The sequence below is a fragment of the Pholcus phalangioides genome, unplaced genomic scaffold, assembly GCF_987345545.1.
Source record: "Pholcus phalangioides strain wild (caught in Gottingen) unplaced genomic scaffold, Ppha-v1.0 ptg000009l_1, whole genome shotgun sequence".
Taxonomy (NCBI): Eukaryota; Metazoa; Arthropoda; class Arachnida; order Araneae; family Pholcidae; genus Pholcus; species Pholcus phalangioides.
In genome coordinates this window covers 5,897,735-5,917,618 of record NW_028301602.1, presented here as the reverse complement: position 1 = coordinate 5,917,618, position 19,884 = coordinate 5,897,735, and the positions used below count along the sequence as shown (strand labels likewise).

Here is a 19,884-nt window from a genome sequence, read left to right as displayed (position 1 = left end):
AATGAATTGCATTTTTTGGAAAAATTTAGTGATATGCCATATATTTGGATCGCATTTTCTTCGATGATGTATGGTGAACCTTTGTATTAAAGGCGTAATTTTTATTTGAAGCTATACCGTTATAACCAACATCAATCATAATGGTCTAATAACTTTTCATTCAGTTATAACTAAATTGTTAAGTTTGCCTGCGGACCATAGTTTGGGAAACGCTGGTCTAAGACAATCACCAGGCAAGGGAGAGGACGTGGGTTCGATTCCCCACAAAAACAGTTGAATTTTCTATCTTGGATGTGTCTTCACATTTGCCAGCTGTCGGAACGTCCGTAGTTTTACGAGAATAGATGGATAGTAATGGACCGTCGGTGATACTAACGCATCATCACACCAGTGCCTCGACATGACGACACCAGTTTCAATTCAGCTGAGAATAGTTCCAGATGAAGGCGTTGAAGGTGTCTCGTAGTCTTCTTCTTCTAACATCGTCGTGAATAAATGCATAACAACGTACACTATTTGTTATCGTAAACTAAATCACAATTGAAACGTTCGGAAATTTTAGTATTTTATGTTAGGATCATTCGAATAGCCCTGCTTTCTTAATTAGTGACAACCGAAATAATTTTTATCATACATCATCTTCATTTTTGAGTACTGTATTTTGGACTATTACCCATTGCGCATTAAAAATTCCATCACATTCTTGCCTATCGAATTTGGCCTTCATTTGGTTCTAATTTCTTGTTGAGATAAATATTTCGACAGATGCATATTTCCCAGAAGTTCTATAAATTACTAATAATTACTTTACAAAATTATTAATTCGTGACATAATTAGCTGTTCGAAATTTATTCAACAATTGTTATTAAGTAATTTTTTTTTTTCGAATTCAATTATAATATATTAAACGTACACACGTTGGTCATGTTTTTATTAACGGACTTCTTTTTTTTTGATTAGTTTCCCAAGACTTCATTTTTAATTATTTAACAAAGTGTAATTATTTTATTTATTTTATTTTGTGTTTTCCTATTCGAAAAGAAGTGATGCAAAAAACAACACCCTTTGACGCAAATATAAAAGATGGTAGAAAAAAAATACAGCGAATTAGCTTTTCATTGAGTTTTTTTGTGCCTTGAATTCATGCTCGGAATACTTGATTTGATTGTTTCATCTTCTTATCCTTATTCTTCTTATAGTGATCTCTCTTTTCTTTTTTTTTATGTTTTTACCGTTTCTGCAAATCGTTCCCAAAGAGAATTGAATTGGCAAAAGAAAAATTATAATTAACCTATGTTTTAATCAAAATGCAGCGCATCTTGAGTTAATCTCGACTAGTTAATTGTTTTATGCCGTCTTCTTGGAACTACTGATCACGTGAACAGTGGCGAATTAAGGACTTTTTAATAAAGATGCTGCCAACTCTCTCGAATGAAGCTCAAGAACTGTTTCTTTTGGCGAATTGTCGTTTTTTTTACTTCTTCTTCTTTTTTTCAGGATTTTCCTTTTCTTTTCCTTGTTACCTTTTTTTTCCATTTATTTCATTTTTTTTCCCTTTATCTTCGTGAAGTTCGCTGAACTTAATTTGAAAAGAATGTAGTTATTGCATAGTTATCGTGTCAGTATTTCATTCCTCGTTTCGCGAGATTATTTCTCATCTGATAAATGTCAGGCGAAAAATTTCTGTCGTTTTTTTATGTGTCATACAATGGGAGAAGAATTCGAAATGTTTATTTTCCCTAAGAAGGCGTGTTTCATAAATCATAAAGAATTGTTATTATGATCATTAAACTGTTGCTTGCAAAGTCGTAAGAATTTTTTTTAACAATTCACGTTATTTTTCCTGGCACAGATCACCTAAGGTATGCAAATTAGGCTGTTTGGGGAGAAATAAAATGCTTCTTCTATAATAATTGCTCGTTTCCTTTGATCCCATCGTGACTTCAGATTATCTAGTTGAACATGTACTTCAAATTACTATTAGTTTTAGGATTTCACGACGGATCTGTAGGTACTGTCAACGGGTTCGAGCCCCACGTTGGGCGAATATTTTTTTGTTCCAGACTCTGCCACGAAGCTGGGCTGGAAGAGATCTCGGCAACGGGATAAGTCCAGTGGCAAAGTTCAGGCGTTCATTCATTCAGGTACTGTCAATGAAACATCAAACTTTATTAATTCCAACAATATCGTCTTCTAGTATTCGTTATCCGAGAAGAACATATCGCTCCCCCTCCCAAAGCTAGGAACATGAATGTGCAAATTTTAATTTTTTAATGAGGTGGTTGGATCCCTTATATAGCTATTTAAGTTTTGTCTGAAACGCGAATATGTATCCCTATTCAAACGCATACTACACATCATTTTAAGCAAATAACTTCCATAGAGTAGCATGAATAGAGCGAAGAATTCATGTTTAATTCATCCAAACAAATTTCCCTAATTTTTTTTCTCCACAAGACTTCTCGCATTCATGTTCCTGGTGAATGTATAATGGAACGATATGCAACGTTAAAATTAAATTTTATGTAATTCACGAAACTAAATGATCAATCCATTGTAAACATGTCCATTGTCCCGACCATATGCACACTGCCAATACCCGAAGTTGGCCAGTTATCGAATTAACTAATTTCGTTGCAAATTGGCCCAGCCAATGTTCGAATTCTAGGCTTTGGCCACCCAGTTCGCGAAGTGAACGGAGATCTCTGGCCGAAGTACAATAACAAAAGACCTGATTCGGGGTAATTGCCACGTCGGCTTATTTTTCCTGATAATTATGTCTACTTGCTATGGCAACCCATCAAACTGCAGTGACTTTGCGATAACATTTTTTTCCTTCAAAATTTGACAGGAAAAAAACTATGTCTATATTATTATATAAATAGTTCTTTCTCTTCAAAATTTATCTCTACACAAATATCTGGACAAATTTCCAAAATTTTACATGCGGGGATGCAAATAAAAATAATAGATGCCTGAAATAATGATATATATGCCAAAAAATCACCACTGGATTTACTTACTTCTAAATTAAAATTAAAAACACAAATTGATTTATTCGCATAAAATATATCGAAATCAAAATTTCCTAAGAAATACGAAGAGTCAGAAGGGAATGCAGCCACCAATTAAAACTAAGATATTCCCCGGTATACATGGTTTGAAAATTGTGACTATAGTTTAAAATAGTCAAAGAATATCAGACTAAAACTAGCGAACAGCAAATTATGATTTTCCTCGCTACTAGCTTCGGAAAAAAAGTCATCACGTTACAATTCACCAGGCTTATAGAATCGTAGCTGATACGGCACGGAACTGGACGGCGGTGGTGGACCTTTGATAGGTTGGCCGGATCGCACGTCTGAGAAACTGCGACAAATCGTGACAAAAACTGAGAGATCTTTCAAAAATAAATTTCAGATGTTTCCCGGTACGGCATAATTGTACCGAACTCTAAGGATATTGATAAACCTAATTTGCATACCTTAGGTGATCTGTGCCAGTGGATTGATTTTCACTGACGTGAATTGTTAAAAAAAAATTCTTACAACTGAAATTTTGCAAGCAACAGTTTAGCATCATAATAATAATTTTTTATGATTTATGAAACACGCCTTCTTAGGGAAAATGAACATTTCGAATTCTTCTCCCATTGTATGACACATAAAAAAACGCCAGAAATTTTTCGCCTGACATTTATCAGATGAGAAATAATCTCACGAACGAGGAATGGAATACTGACACGATAACTATGCAATAACTACATTCTTTTCAAATTAAGTTGAGCGAACTTCAAGGAATGCAAAGACCGTGAAAATACATGAAATAGGTTAAATTTACTCTTGCATGATGGCTGCCAAAGAAATAATTTCTGTGGAATTTCGCTCTTGTGTGTGTAAGAGCACTTGCATTATAATTGACCAAAAAATCATAAGAAAAACGGAAACGTTGAAATTTTTTTTTTTAATATGCCCCCGTCCGGCATGTGGTCGAAAAAAAAAGCATGCCCTGTCAAAAAAATTTAGGGAGTCACTGCAGTATTCTCTATAGTAGTAGTAATACTTCCAATTTAATTTTAACCTTTCTTCGTTGCCATTTTTACAAATTTCATGGCATCCTGCGCGCGCAGTGTTGCGGCTCACTAATAAGAGATCCCTAGATAAGAAAAATATAAATATGCATAAATCGCAGCAGAGTAGAATCGAATTTTGAATCTTGGTGCAATAACTATTGATTTGTAAGAGCCGCTGGCAAAGGAACATTTTCTGGATACAAAAGAGACCATTAGCATTTTCAAACGGCTCAGTTTAATACTCATTTCTCCCGGTACGCATATTATAAAGGGTAAATGTTTCGATGAAAAGTTGGAATTCAACTATTCATCGTAAAATTTCACATCTTACACGCAGTTGATCTTTTTTTAAATTTAAGAAAATTTCTTGTAACTTGATCCTTTGTCAATATGCCTTGGGGGCCATTCAAGTATTACGTCAGCATCGATGGGGGAGGAGGAGGTTTCCGATTTGCCGACTTTTGATGGCAAAGAGGGAGGGGGTTTGGGTGATGCTTACGTCATCAACCACCCTTTATGAAAATATGAAATACTTTTAATGGCACCTTACTCGATACGCCGAAAATGAGAAAAACCTTTCGATAGTTTGTGGGCACTTGAAGTAACACCACCCCCCCCCCCCATTGATAAACAGAGCCACTTTAATGATCTCTGAATGTTTCACGAATCCAAGTGGAAATGTGTCCGGGCCGCTGTGCCACGCATCACTCAAGTGATCCGTAATTATATGCCGCGGATCACTTAAATAATCTGAGAACGTGTCGCGGGTAACTTCAGTGATGTAGAACCGCACTGGGGGCTACTTAAATGCTCTAAAACTACGTCACATATCACTCAAGGGACCTCTAAATGTTACAACTTTTCTGGAATTGTACCATAGGACACTTAAGCGATTTGTAAATGTGCCGCATAGTTAATTTTTACAAAATTAGGTTTGAGGAGGGCAGGCCGCATCAGATAACCCCCAGGACCATATTTGGTCGGCGGGCCAAGAGCCTTTATGTGATTCCTCATTATATGACTTAGAGGATGGGTCGCAATGAATTTATTAAAGATAAATTTTGAGTTTATAGCCTTCAAATAACATTGAAATTAACCGAAATTGATCACAATAACACATAAAGGTATTTTATTCCGAAATTGTAATTACAAAATTATATTTTTGCATTAAAAAAATAAATTTTGGATTGTCGAGGGGGTCACGATACTCCTTAAGTCCCCCCCCCCTCCCGTATACGTCACTGATCCCACCAATATGCGTTAGGATTCAGAGGGGCAGAGCTGATGACAAAATTTTGCTGACGGGGGGGGAAGAGTTAAAAAGGTCTAAAAATCTGCTTACGTAATACTTGAACGGCATCTTTGCAGTTGTAAGGAATGCTCAAAAGAATTAGGGTAAATGTAGTTTTCATTAAATTGTGATTTTTTTGAAACATTTAAATTGATAAAATATTGACAAATAACATTATTAGCTGTTCACAACGAGTTGTGTTACAAAAGTTAATCATCAACTGAATTCTAATAATTCTAAATACATAAATTTAATAATTTTAAATAAATAATACATATTTCCCATTGTTTTCAGCAGTTTATTATAAACGTAAATGTAGTTTCTCCTCTTTCTAAGAAGGTGATTATTTAATCTATAAGAAGAAGAATCCATAAGAGAAGGTGTTACACAAAATACATTTTGAGGCTAAATCAACTTGTGAGTCCTGTGCGGGGTTTTCAGTATTTAATTTCAAAAACTAGCCTGACTGTGTTACTAGAATACTAAGAAAATGTTCTGCCTTTACAACACAGTTTGATCCCGTTATTCTGAGATTGTGGCTACAGTTGCATCCACCCTTCGGAAACGTTCGAGACCACATAAGTGATGGGAACGTTGTTGCATCGGGATCTTCAGGTTCAAGTTCAGTTTGATTCTGTTCAGAAAATACTAGGTATTCGATGGAAATTTGTGAAACATGTAAATTTAAGAAAAGAACATGCTGCATCATCAACAACGGTCGCATCTACTATGAATACAAGTACTTGGAAATGAAGAAAAAAAGAGAGAGAGAGAGAAATCCCCTGGGTAAGGCCGACTCCGGTCTTATTTCAAAGAGACACTTATTACACAAAATTGTACAAAGCTTTCAAATGTTTTATACAGAATGCTAAGAGGATATCCTCTAACTTTTGAAACACCGATTCAAGTGGCGCATTTTTGTTTTTGACAAAATGATAGGAAAACCTTGAACAACTCAACTGCTTTAATCCTGATGGAACTCCCAAATTTGACGATGAACCTATTGGTAGTACTCCTTGGTGATGGTTGCACGTGCGGGCGAACCCGCAGCGGATCTAGGCCGCTGGAGTCATACAAGACGGCCAACATGACTTTAACATTTCATCTCCTGAAGATTAAATCTTCACTCATAATTGAATGAACGTACCTGATGTTAATGCTCACCTTGTCTGCAAGTTCTCTGATCGTGATTGGATGATTCTGCATTGCTAGTGTCCTCACTTACTCGATAACGGTTTGATTTTTGCCTGTTGAGGGCCTACTGGAGCGTGCTTCACTCTCTACTTATGTGCGGTCATCTTTGAAGCGGTTTTGTAACTCCTTTATCAGTGTAGTGCCCATTTTCGCATGTCTGAAGGTCTGTTGAATCTTGTGGATTGTTTCCACTCGAGAATTACCAAGCTTCACAGAAAATTGAATGCAGTTGCGTTGTTCGAGTTTTCCCTGACTTTTTGTCAAAAACGAAAATCCGACGGTGTTCATACTTCCTCATACATCATCAATTTGTCGGTTACTGGTAGCATCAACAGGAAAAAAAATGCAATCCTGTGCACGAGGTTTGTCAAAATACGTGCACTAAACCACGTCTTCGTATCCTCATTGGATTACGCAAGCAAAATTATGGTCAGATACTTTTTGAGCAAATCTCGTGTGACTTACATTGTCACCGTTCATGTAAATAAGGACCGTACCATCACTTATTTCGCGATGCAAATATGTTTTGACCGGAATGCCTGTCGTTGAGTTAAAGAATGTCTAAAACGACTTTTAAATTGCAACACGTGAAGGCAAGAGTCGAAAAAACTGGGATTTACGTATCACTTACAGTTAATTCCGGATGCAGAACTCGGTCTCATCTGTGATGGTCGGATTCCCAACATCATAAAAACTAAATCGTAGCTCATTAACCAGCCTCGTGTGGTTCTAGAAATTCGCTGCCAACTATGTTTCCTGATATTAAATAGTTTGCTCTTCCAGGCATTTATTCATTTCACTTTTGGTTATACTTTTCGGTACCATAATCCAGCATCGTATTTTTTCCTCTGAAGATAATGGTTTGTTGAAATATCCCCGGATTAATGTTATAAGCTCAGAAAATATCACGATTATAAACTATTCGTTGTTTGCAACTTATAATTATGATGGATGATAGTCTTAATTTATTTTGTATGAGGAAAAAGAAAAATTCTATGAAATAATTATTATTGAATGGGGAGAAAAAACGAACCAGAGGTAATTTGACGGAAATTAAGAAAGATGCGTTGCGAGCCGTTTTCATTATCAACCCTTCATGCAACATGCAGTAAACTTAATGGGATCGTCATTCTCTGTTGAGTATTCATGCTTGCTTGTAGTATGCCCAAGAGTGGCATTAATCTGGTTGTTAATTCCCAATTTCTTGAAAGAATCTCTTTTTAATACAAGCGAGTGCGGCGCTATATATGTCTGCATTAAATTACATCTCAGCAACACATTGATTACAGCCATGAATCTTTGATAACCAATATAACTAATATAACTCAAGACATGGTACCTTGGTTCCTCTTTCGGGACTTCTATAACTACTTTATTCATCCATATGGATGACGGAATCTTGGGATTCCAGATGAATATCTGTTACGGAAAAAAATGAATGGAAGACAAAAAAAAGGAGGCTTCCGACCATTAATGTACCATTTTTCTCATGATGCTCTATTGATAGGATGCATTGCAATAATATGCTGCTGATAACATAGGCTTCAGATGGATGAAAAAAAAGCACTTCAATTACAGCATATAGTCGAGTTACGTTTCAGTGACTCACGATGTTATTTAAATAAACAATGCTGCTTTAATAATAAGTTATATATGAAAAGTATTATCAACGTTAGAGGTCTATTATTGATGCTACTTAACCGTACACATTCCTCTAAGGAATTTCTAACGAATCGGTACATGCCGGATCTCCCTGAACAGAACATGCTGCGTGAGCATATGTATAGTAAAACCTCTCCTTTGCGGACACTCACGGGACAAAAAGAATTGTCTGTATGAGAGAGGGTGACCGTATCAGAGAGGGTTCCTGTTGAAATTGTATTAAGTAGTGTTAACTATAACTGAAATGGTTCTTTATTCGAATATGAATAAATCCTGACAATCTGAGATGCATTCAAAGTCATGAAAATACATAATTACTGCATATACACGCAAAAAAATAACACTATACAAAGTTTGCATACTGAATTTACATATTTTGGGACCACTGCTCATTCGATATTCGCTGGGTTTTGTGTTGAGTATTGCAGCTTCTTCAAAATATATTTTAAGCTTCGAGACTAAATTCAATGACTTTCCGCCATTTTTTTACAGGAAAATGTATTTATTCAATACAATGGATTCTTTCACAATAGCATGAATTCTACTTCTACGTTTTTTATTGTATTCGATGACGTCAATTTTTTTCTCTTAGTGATAGAGAGAGCATCTTTCATTCAAAAGATGCCAAATATAAATATTTTGATCAGATGTTAAAACTTTTGCTGCCATCTAGTGAGCATAATTCGGACCAAAATATCAACTATTGGCGTCCGTATAGAGGTTTTAGTTTGATGGAATGAATGATAAAAATGGTGACTGTAAAAACAGGTCGACCGTAAAACAGGGGATTGATATACATTATTTAAATAGGCCTATCACCAGGAAACATTTCTTTGGCCGTAAAACCAGGGTAGCCGTTAAGAGGGACTTTGCTGTATATGCATCACCCTAGCATGTTTATGTTGTTAAAGTTGGCCTTGTTTCGTGTTCTTGCTCGTGCTGTCATATGTAAAGCATATTTTGAAGTAAAGATAGTGAATGTGCTTGAATTTCCATGTTACGTAGGTATCGTGTTAAAGGTCTACGTGCTCACTGTGGAGACACTTTTTTAAATGGGAGAACAGTACGACTCGCATTTACGTCTCAAAAATGAAAAACCGAGAAAAACCAGGTTCAGCCAACCATTACTGTGCCGTGAACGGGGTTCGCACACCTAGCTCCACATGATGAGAGTCCAGCACGATGTCCGCACGACCGCTCAGTGGCAACAACGTAAAGTCTAGAGGATTTCTTTTATTTTTGAATGATATCGAAGTTTTAGTGATCTGACTGATATAGAATCAATTTGAAAACACACCTGATAACAATCTCTCTTCGCAAAATGATCCTTAATAATGCCAGAGAACTGCGTTCACAAAGTGATATGCAGGGCCGTCTTAAGAGTATCATGGGCCCCGGGGCCAAGAAGTTTTTCGGAGGCCCTACTCGGTAAATCCTAGAAAATTTCAACTGGATCTCATTTTTGTGAGGCCCCTCTTATTGTGAGACCGTGCCCGGGTGAGCCCATGAGAAATATAACTGATCGAGCTTCTCTTCTCAACGCACGTTGTATAGACGTTCATTTCCTTTCAACTGCTATTACTGTATACCTGAGTAGCTTCATCTAGCATTACATGCATAGCATTGATCATTCATGTCATCCTCAAGTCAAATCCATTCCCCTAAAGCAGTGTTTGCAACCTTTTTTGATAACGAGGACCCGCTTTAATGAAATTCAATGCATCGCGGGCCCCGTACAATAAAAATAAAATCTCCGCAAATCCCTACAGCGAAGGTCAATTCCAAACACAATGTGCCCATAAAATCCAAAATGAATTGTTTTGTGAAATTTGCATGTCATAAAAAATCAATGTAATAAACTTTAATTTTACAGCACAAAATGCAAAAGATATGATAAAAATGGTAACGGATGGTAGTCATAGTCAAATGGACTACAGTTTAGGAAACGCAGCTCTTGGTTTGGGAGCACTGCAAGGTTTTCTAAACCGTTATTATTTTGAAACCTATCCTAAACAATATAATGCGTCCGTACGCGAAATTAAAACAATTCTCGTTATCCGAAGTATAGAAAAACCAAAAATCATCCATCAGTTAATTGTATGTACGTAATGAACGCAAACCTCTCTTTTGCGGACACCGGTGGGACAAAAAAACTTTATCCGTAAAATAGAGGTGACCGTCAATCTCAGAGGGTTTCAAATGCCTACTTTTATTATACAATGGAGAATTATTATTTCGCAGTAAAAGAGGGGGTCTGTCATAATTAGGAGTTAAAGAAAGTTAATTTTACACGATTAAACACAGTGAAAACAGATAAAACATGAAAAAAAATCAAAAACGATAAATTTGCATCTACGAAAAAAACAGGAGGTAATTTTTCACATTATGTATTCATTAATTATTTATTTGCCATAAGTATTATTATAATTCGAATTCTAAGCGAAAAATAATATCGATAGTATGAATAATAACAATAACCCGAGAAAAATTACTGTATTTTTAATACCACAACCCCGAAATATACCTGGGATTCTTGTTTTAAGGAACTCTATTAGAACATCATAAACATTCAAACAATTTAGATATTTTCATTTACTACGAAGATTAAAAAAAAATTATAACAATTTTTCTTAATCGTTTAATGCACTGATCGTGCCTCTCTTATGTCCATTTTCCGCAATTCATTTTTGCTCAAACTATCGAATAGATCTATTCGTCTATAGTGCATTTGAATTTTTCTTAAACCGCAGGAAATAAGTAATGGTCATTCCGACCGCTCTAGCAAAGCAATAGAAGCTGCAAAATTATGCCCTAGAATAACTTCTCGGATAATAATTCATTCAAACATGAATTGTGAATTTTATACGAACTCCGAGTACATTTTTAACGAGCATATTTTCATGTACATACATGAAAAATATTTCCTTTTACGTGTTTTTTTTTCCAAATTAGAACATGAGGTGACCCAATAACAAATACATAAGGGGACCACTCTACCGAAGCATTAGATGCTGTGATTATGCCTTTTGTTAATTTTTTTGGTACATTTAATTCGAATATAAGTTATGAACTCCAAGTTACATGTAAACAGACGTTCTCATGTTCAGATACGAGAAATATCGCTGTATATTTATATATATTTTTAAACAGAAACGTGAAATTATTCAATGGCATATGCATAACGGGGGGAAAATATTGAAATTCATCAGATCTTTAAATACTACTTACCTTTCTGACAAACCAATAAAATCGACATCATAGAAATGATCAGCAAATTATCCATATTGCCCTATATCGAAATTCACGAAATATGTTTTCAAAAATACTGAAAAATCCACTGTCTAACAGTTCAACCGAACCTGATGACGGATAAAAACACGCATGACAGTCTCTGTCCATTTGAATACTGATAGCACGATAACATTTTTGAAGAAGAGACAGTCAATGATGGTTAGTTTTATGGTGAAACTACGATCTAAAAATCCGAATAATCCATGCTATATATATTTTCGCGAGTTTTAGCAGTCTGTCCATCTACGCTAATGACAATTCATAAAATTCAAAGCGCTATTTTGCCGATGCAGCTTCTGATGATCAATGATTAGATTGAAAATAATTATGATATAGAAACATTTTGGGTTTTTGAATCACGTGACAGGATGCCCCGAGACCATTAAGTGTCCTCGTGCCCGATCGCGAAGCCGGCATCTGGATTTATGCGCGTTTCCCGTGGCGGAGCAGTCATTTCCCGATGACGATGAGAGAAAGAGGACTTCTACTCCGGAGCAGGGAACTCCTTGAAAGTATCGGGAACTGCGTGCCTGCTCCTGCACTTTTTTCTCCGTACTTCTCCCATCGCGAGTAGGTGGCGTTGCATTCGAAGGCAAAACTCCTGATTTGGTATGTGATCCGCCTTAAGAGTTCGTACGTAAAAGATCCACAGACTAACAGCGAATATTTACAACTGAGACTTGCAGACAGGGAACAGAATGACTGACCGCAAGGTGTCGCGAACCTGCAATAAGATAATCGTAGGTTTTTTTTTAGGTTACAAAGATATTTAATCTTATCGTATATTGGCAAATTGCCTTGCATGTCTCAAAACGAAACCATTCATCTACCATCTTAAAATTTTTATCTTGCCTACATTTTAATAGTTCCAAATGCACTAGGCATGAATTGAAGAATACCAATAGAGAGAAAGAAGTAATGTCATGATATTTAAAAAGAAATTACGATAAAATATGATCACTTTACCTCTAAAATCCGGGAAGCACAACCTTCTCAGTCCGCAGGCCAGATATGCGGTGGTTATACCGCTCGCGAGCCAAAAACTTGTGTTCCCCTAATTTTGGTCGTCCCAAGTTTTTTTCCATTAAATGCCCCGTTTTCACCTTATTTTCAATTGCTTGAATTTTTCAAATCAAGAATCGAGTATATTTCCATGTTTGATAAGTTAACGGTTTTGACAAATTTTTGGATGTAATTTAAAGACTAACTTTACTTGCATTTGACAATTTTTTTACGATAATTGGTAATATCCCGTATGCTCTAAATAAACTGTTATCATTGACATATGTAATGTCATTTCGCGCGTTCAATTTTGAAAATCAGTCCTGTAATTTTTTTTGATATATGCACGGCCCATATTTCTTTACAGGTCATGTTTAAGCTCTCGCGGTCAATTCAAAGACGCGGCCTATTCATGTAAAAACATATTTTTTTCGGACATTCTGAATCGATGGGTTTTTTCTGAACATTTCTAATTTCTTACATTTTTCTGGACATTTATATTTGTTTCTCTTAAATACAGTAAGTGATATGAAGTGTAAGTGATATAAAATTAAGTTTTGAAGTTAGTTGTATATAAAAAGTATAGTTTCATTATTTTATTCTATTTTTTTAACCCGGAGCTGAATTATTATTTGCAACATAGGAAGTAACTGAGAGTATATGTTACGGTGACTCAGATAAATACGGTAATTATGCATACTCACCCAACATTTTGGTAAGTTCGTTAAATTTATAACTTTTACCGGTCTTCATGCATCTCCAGCGTCTTTGCTAAATTTTATAAATTTTCCAAAATTAAGATATCCGACTACGTTGAAACGTAATTTTTGAAAAAAATATCGATTTCCATTTTTATTTTTTATGAAAGCCCTGCGTGTTGTGATTCCAAAGCAGGCCTTGTTTTGTTTATATGACGTTTGGAATCAAATTTACGTCCACTTTAGTGTCGCATTTTTATGTGCAAATAATACGCGAATAAAAATTTTGAACGTGTTTTACGAAAAATTATATTTGTGGCATGTTGCTTTAGTTTGAAAAATCATTTGTAAAAATTTATTCATTGTATTATTACTTAATGTGATATTCTGCAATATGTTGTTGAAGTTATGAACTAAAATCTAAGGTCTATCACATGTATTTGTCTAATTACAGTGTTTTACACGAAAAGATGAATGAAATTTTAGAAACATTCACACATATACATCAACATATTTGGGTGTGACTAAAGAGCACGCCATACAATCCTTTAACTGCATCACTGCTAGCTAATTGTACTGCGAAAATTGCAAAATATTCCATTCATAGAATTTTTCGCAATCGTGTTTCGAATATTATAGGAATTTTGCTAAAGATTTGAAATAATAATGACTTTCATAGAAAGTGACATAAATAGCCCAAAATTTATCATCGTTTTCACCACTTTGGGACACTTCATATCAAAAAATATTATTAAAGTTCACTCCAGTATAATTTTAAAGGGGAATGACAAAAAGGGTTAGTGATACCTTACACGAGGACAGTAAGTATACACGTCAAGTTTCACAATAAGTGCTCAAAGTTCTTACCATATAATAATAGTTACGAACAAAACAAAATCGTGATTCTGTTCTCTTTTTTTGTGATTCGGTTTTGTTCTTGTGTTTCCCCCTTCCCCACGGTTTGTACGTTGAGTTTTGAATCACCCTGTATGTAGATTAGATTTTTATGTTATCTTAACACTTATTTATTTATAAAAAATTATATACGGACTACAAAAAATTGGGAAAATCTACGTACTGACTCATTTTTTTTCTCGCATGTGTAACAACGATTTTTTCAATCCTCCGACCAGTCTTTACGATAAACAAAACGTCGAGCTTATCCCTTCGAGGGATTTCCAGAAATACGAGTAAAAACAAAACCACTGGCATCGAAGCGATTTATAAAAAAGAAAATCAATTTAAAACAAGCATTACGTGAAACAAACATTACTGATACACGTGGATGAAACTAAAATAAATACTGATATACACGACGGACGGTACGAAATACAGAAATACACTTTATACGTTATAGCTGTATTATTTTTCGTCAGATCTTAATGCGTTTTTCTTTTCTATCTTAATCCGTATTTGAAATGTATGAAACACTGAAAATGAAATTGAATTGAATTCACGCTTGTATATTGTTTGTTTTCTGTATGTTTCTATGAGAGATATTGACATGAGATACGGACACACGATGAGAAATGCTCTTCAAAAAAGTTTTATGTGAGTTTTAAACGAGAATATTGTATAGTTTTGTATAAATATGCGTTTCCATGGATAGATGGCTTCTCTCCCAGCCTACGAGAATTTGTTATCCGTGAATGTGATCTTCGAATTTATTTAAATTTGCTTATACGATCATACAGGAAATTCATACTTGTATTACTTCCTGTGAGAAAGTTTTAAATTCGGAATTTTTCGATTAAATTAAATCAAAATATTTGAAATAACCCGCTTGAAAATTTCTAGTAGAGTAGAATGAAATGAATCTATGCATTTTTTGTGTTATTTCTGTCGTTCTTAGACATAGACCTGAAAAAGTGGTGTTATGCGATTGCAACTAGTACCACTTGACCTCTACCATTTTCAAATTGAAAATGTCATAATACATGATAAATAATGACTATTTACATAATTTTGATAACAGTGTTGTCACAATGTTGTGAAAGTTGTTTTTCTTTTGTGTTCTCTATTGTGCTGCCACCTGTCTTCCATATTTCAAGTGCAGATGGTAAATACTTGAATTTTCATGTTATGTAAATTTCGTAGATCTTCCTGCTCTCTACAATGTACGATTACAACTACAGTTCACGGTACGCCAGTGGTTCTTAATGTATGCGTTGTGGCTTGCCACACACCTTTGTCAGAGGCGTCGCTGCATGCTGGCGATATTGACGCGTTCTTGTTCTCAGTGTTTTGAAGAGTTTCTTTAATGGCGGCAGAATATATGTATTAGGCTATATTATGGGGATCCGCGAATGAATTATAACTGCAGCAAGAGAGCCGTGGGTCGCAAAAGTTTCTCAAGCACTGCCGTAAGGTGTACATAAAATTCAATCCACGATAACCAATCGTAGCTAAGAAATAAGAGTAAACATATTCACTGCCGTAATGAAACATAACTTTGATTAAATGAAACATAACAATAATTGAATACCCAATTATTGTTAAGATAGATCAGCCAAACACTAGCACATGGGTGAATTTGTTGAAGAATGTGAAGCATTAGAACTAAATGTAATTTTAATCGAGTAACCTAGCAAGAAATGATGTAACCAAAATTATCTCCTAGAGAGGAGGGGGGAATAAACTTAATTCTGCCCCGTATAAATTCACGTTTTTATTCCACCCTCAGGGAAGGGTGTTGAGTTTACTCTTTTTTCGTTAAAAATTGCGGGAAGGGGATGACAAAATGGATGCAGATCTCAAAGTAACAGGGACATTTTTAGTTTCTAGTTGCGGCCCTGATGGTGGCACAAAAGCAGGGAAAATCGCAAAAAAAGAAAACCTTTTCAATGTTCAGTTTTTAGATTGAAATTTCGCTCTATTTCCATAAAGTAAGCCCAGAGCCGTCTGAACAGCACCAAAACCCTCCGCCACCCCCCGAGGGTAAAAAAAACTCTGTGCCCCCCCCCCTCCCCCACCTAGCTATAAATGCCTGCCTACCAATTTGGATATTTACGCTCTCCAAAACTTTAATCAGACCAAATTGTCAAGAGGCCTCCCCGGCATTCGAGGCTCCCAAGCCGTGGATTATAGGCCTCGAGTGAAATGAATCGCCCCCCCCCCACTTAAAAATGCCTGCTTAAAAATTTATATACTTATTCTTGAAAAATGTAAACAGATTACGGGATGAGTTCCCGGGTCCTACGTTAAGGTTAAATGTAAAGGGGGACGCGGGAGTAAGGGAGCACTAAAATCACTCTGCTCAGGGCCTTCATATGGATAAATCTGGCCCTGGAAATATGTTTGAAGTACCATGCTGAACTCTCATCGCGATTGTATAGTATGACCCCGTTGGGGGCACGGCGGTGGTCGGCTGAATTTTCTGTTTTCCAACTTCGAGACGTGAATGTGAGCCGGTATCCCATTTAATAAAGTCTTTCTGTTGAGAAAAAGCTGACCTTGCACGAGACTTGCATAAACTGAAAAATTCAAGCATTCGTCATTTCCAGTTTAAAATAGTGGAAAACAGATGGCAGCAACAGTATAACACGAAACAAGCAGGAAGCCGCGTCCAAACACGCAGAAATGAACGCCGCAAAACAAAAAGTGAAGTCACATCCCAGCGCTCACTGGATTTAGGGGTGTGGCTATACAAAATGGTCAATTAAATTCGGCGCGTTATACTAGCCACCTAGTTTACCTCCGACATAAAGTTATATATTTCCAGTGCAATCTGTAAAATTTGACGCCCGTGACAATTTGCCTCCCCTTTCCTTTCATGTATTTTTGGTCATCCACAGCAAAACAGATTAGTACATAGTGTCATCACTCTGAATGGCTTAATACCAGAGAAGAGTGAAATATTCACTTCAACACTTTTTCGCCAAAATGTGCAATTTTTTTACCTTCACTATTAAGTCTAATTTCAAAAGTTTAAGTCAACGTATTCAAAATAATTTTTGGTTTCGAATTATTCTGTTGATTCACACTATTCAACTCTGATTTTTTTTCTCAAGGATATTTCAGTCATGGAGAGCTCTACCCGCTCCAGCATGGACGGTGTCACTGTTGTCACTGCCACATGCAAGGCGGCTACGAGGTCTTCTTGCGAGTCAAGCGTATGCCTATACACAAGTGCTTTAAAATGGCCCCATAAAAAAAAATCTAAAGGGTTTATGTCACGGGATCTAGCAGGCCACCGTGGCCAATCCACCGGTTTGAGTATTCTTGATTTAACCACTCGCGGACATTCGATGCGAAATGGGCCGGTGCCCCATCATGCTGCAGCCAAAGATTTCGCAAGATAGCCAAGGGAAGGTCGTCAAGGAAGTCTGAGAGGCAATCTCTCAAGAAAATGAGATAGTTTTCAGCAATCAGTTGTGGAAGCGAATAAGTGAATATTCACTTCAGGGGATGACTATTCATTGGAATGGTCGGATTATCTTCTACCATGATCCGAATGATTGCCATGTGCGAATGAGAAACCGGATTTTAGGATTGCGCTTCATGGCAAGAATTTCTCAGCTCAAAAGGTCTATTCCTGCACAACAGGCAGGTCACTTCTCCGTTTCAAGCGATTCGTCTTGTCTGTCGGATTCTGAACTGCTCCTGGAGAGTGAAAATGAATAGGCTTTTGAATGGGAGAAGAATATATTTTCGAACATAGACGAGACTAATCTCACACAACAATCAGGCCAGAAGCGGACGTGTGTGTGTGAATCGACCCATCCAGAACGTCCAGACTGCCTTCTAATTGCGAAACTTTGAATGCCTTGAAATTTGCACCACAGTTGACATAATAAAGCCGACTTGGCCATCTCAGTTAGGGGTTAACAAGAACAAGATTAAGCATCCATGATGCGATAGTTGTCAGATTTTTATTTTCCAGATTTGGCATGACTCATTTTCAGTCAAATTACCATTTTCTCCAGATGATGGTTTTGTTAATTAACATGATTAAGAAATCGGGATTGATTACGATGATAAGCGTAATCAATAACAACGCATTTTCGTTCCGTCTGGAGTTACAAGTATCAAATGCTCCCGTACAGAAGAAACACCTCCTAGTTATCATCTACCTTTCTCCGTTGAGAGTAGGCAGACCTTCAGCATGACATATAACATAGAAATTCAGACATTTGACATTTTCACTTCAAAATATGGAAGAACAAAGCAGCACCAATATTGCATGAAACAAACACAACTCTGACAACTTAAATACGTTAGGACCGTACATACGCTCAGAATAAGCGTTCCAAAATGTACCAGTGCGTTAGAAATTCCCCAGAAGATTGTTTAGGATGTGCATGTATGGTTAAGTTGTAGTAGTTATCATCTACCACGAGGAATAACTAAAACATTTGCTATACAATAGTCGCATGATTGGCTGTACGCCTTCATCATTCATTATTATGAGAAAGTCCATCCCTCACCCCATGTAGTGTCTTCTCATGGTTTGAAAAAAATATTTATGGAGGCAAAATTCTCTAAATTCAATCTCAGTTTTCTTATTCATAAGTAAACCACAAAAACAAAATGTTGCGTCTATTCCAGTTCACCAAAAAGAGTCTGGACGGCAATTTTTTCAGGTATCGTGAATACCTACACCAGTTTGACGCTAAGAAAAACACCGTAGATGATACAAACTTAGAATGTGTTTGCGGAAACCATTTACAGGGGTATGTGGACATTTTCCCGCTTCCTATTCCTCAGCAATGTACTTTTCTTTGCGAACTTTTCGGCCGATGTACCAAAATAAGTGACAACGGCTTGTCAGCTTGTCAAACTTTAGTCTACGAGTGAAAAATCTTCTCATATTTCTTTCCCTTATCTTGACGGTGTAGTGGTTTTTTCCCCTTCCTTCCTGTATTGGAAAATGATTTTCAAAAAAACTAGATAGGACCTTTCAATAAACATGTACATTACTTATAAGAGGTTTTTTCCTTAAAAGAGAGGTGTGAGATTTTATAGACACAAACACGCACGTTCGACGTATTTCAGGGAAGCTGTAGCAATAGAAATGAATGTATACTGATTCCCTTTCTATGCAGCAATTGGAAAAGTCGTCTAGACTTTGCGTGTGCGAATGTCTTTACACTTTCCGTTATTCGTGATCTTGTAGAAAATGCTGCTTGCAAGGAATTCTAAACTCACGAGTTCTTGGTGTGGATTGATTGCGTAAGACTCATGCGAAATATAATTATGGAACATTGCAAAATATATATATATTTAATATGTCAGTCTTCTTCAGTGTTTACTGAAAATGCACTACGTAATAAATTCTTTTCACGATCAATACTATGATTTACGCCAATGTATCTTCGGAAAAATGCACTATAAAACATTTTATTCAACTTGGCCAGTTATAAAAGTAGTATACAGGTGATATTAACTTAATTAGGTTTGTTAGGGCTGGTATTTTAATTTCTAAAAAAATGATGTTAAGAACTTTGTGGTGGTTTCTAAAATGTGCAATTGTCTAAAGACAAGTTTCAGTTTATTGATGAAGACCTGATGGTTAATGCAAGGAAAGTAAACCTAATAAATCTCTAACAAAAAAGAACGGATTTGAAAGAAAATAGATATGAGAAAAAGATATGAAGCTATATATATCCATAAGAGAGAAAACAAATAAAGTTAGGAGAAAAAATTAAGCTTAGAGGAAAAAAATGGAGCGAAG

At 36.1% G+C, this 19,884-nt stretch overlaps 1 protein-coding gene across 1 annotated transcript in view; it reads right to left on the bottom strand.

Annotated features, from left to right (window-relative positions):
• Positions 1 to 12,025, bottom strand: part of LOC149081678 (cell adhesion molecule Dscam1-like) — a 205,439-nt gene extending 193,414 nt beyond the window's left edge. The window contains exon 1 of the mRNA XM_089237082.1: positions 11,449 to 12,025. Within this exon, the coding sequence (XP_089093208.1) occupies positions 11,449 to 11,503 (55 nt within the window). The 5' untranslated portion in view covers positions 11,504 to 12,025. The remainder of the gene's footprint in view (positions 1 to 11,448) is intronic.
• Positions 12,026 to 19,884: the final 7,859 nt, after the last annotated feature.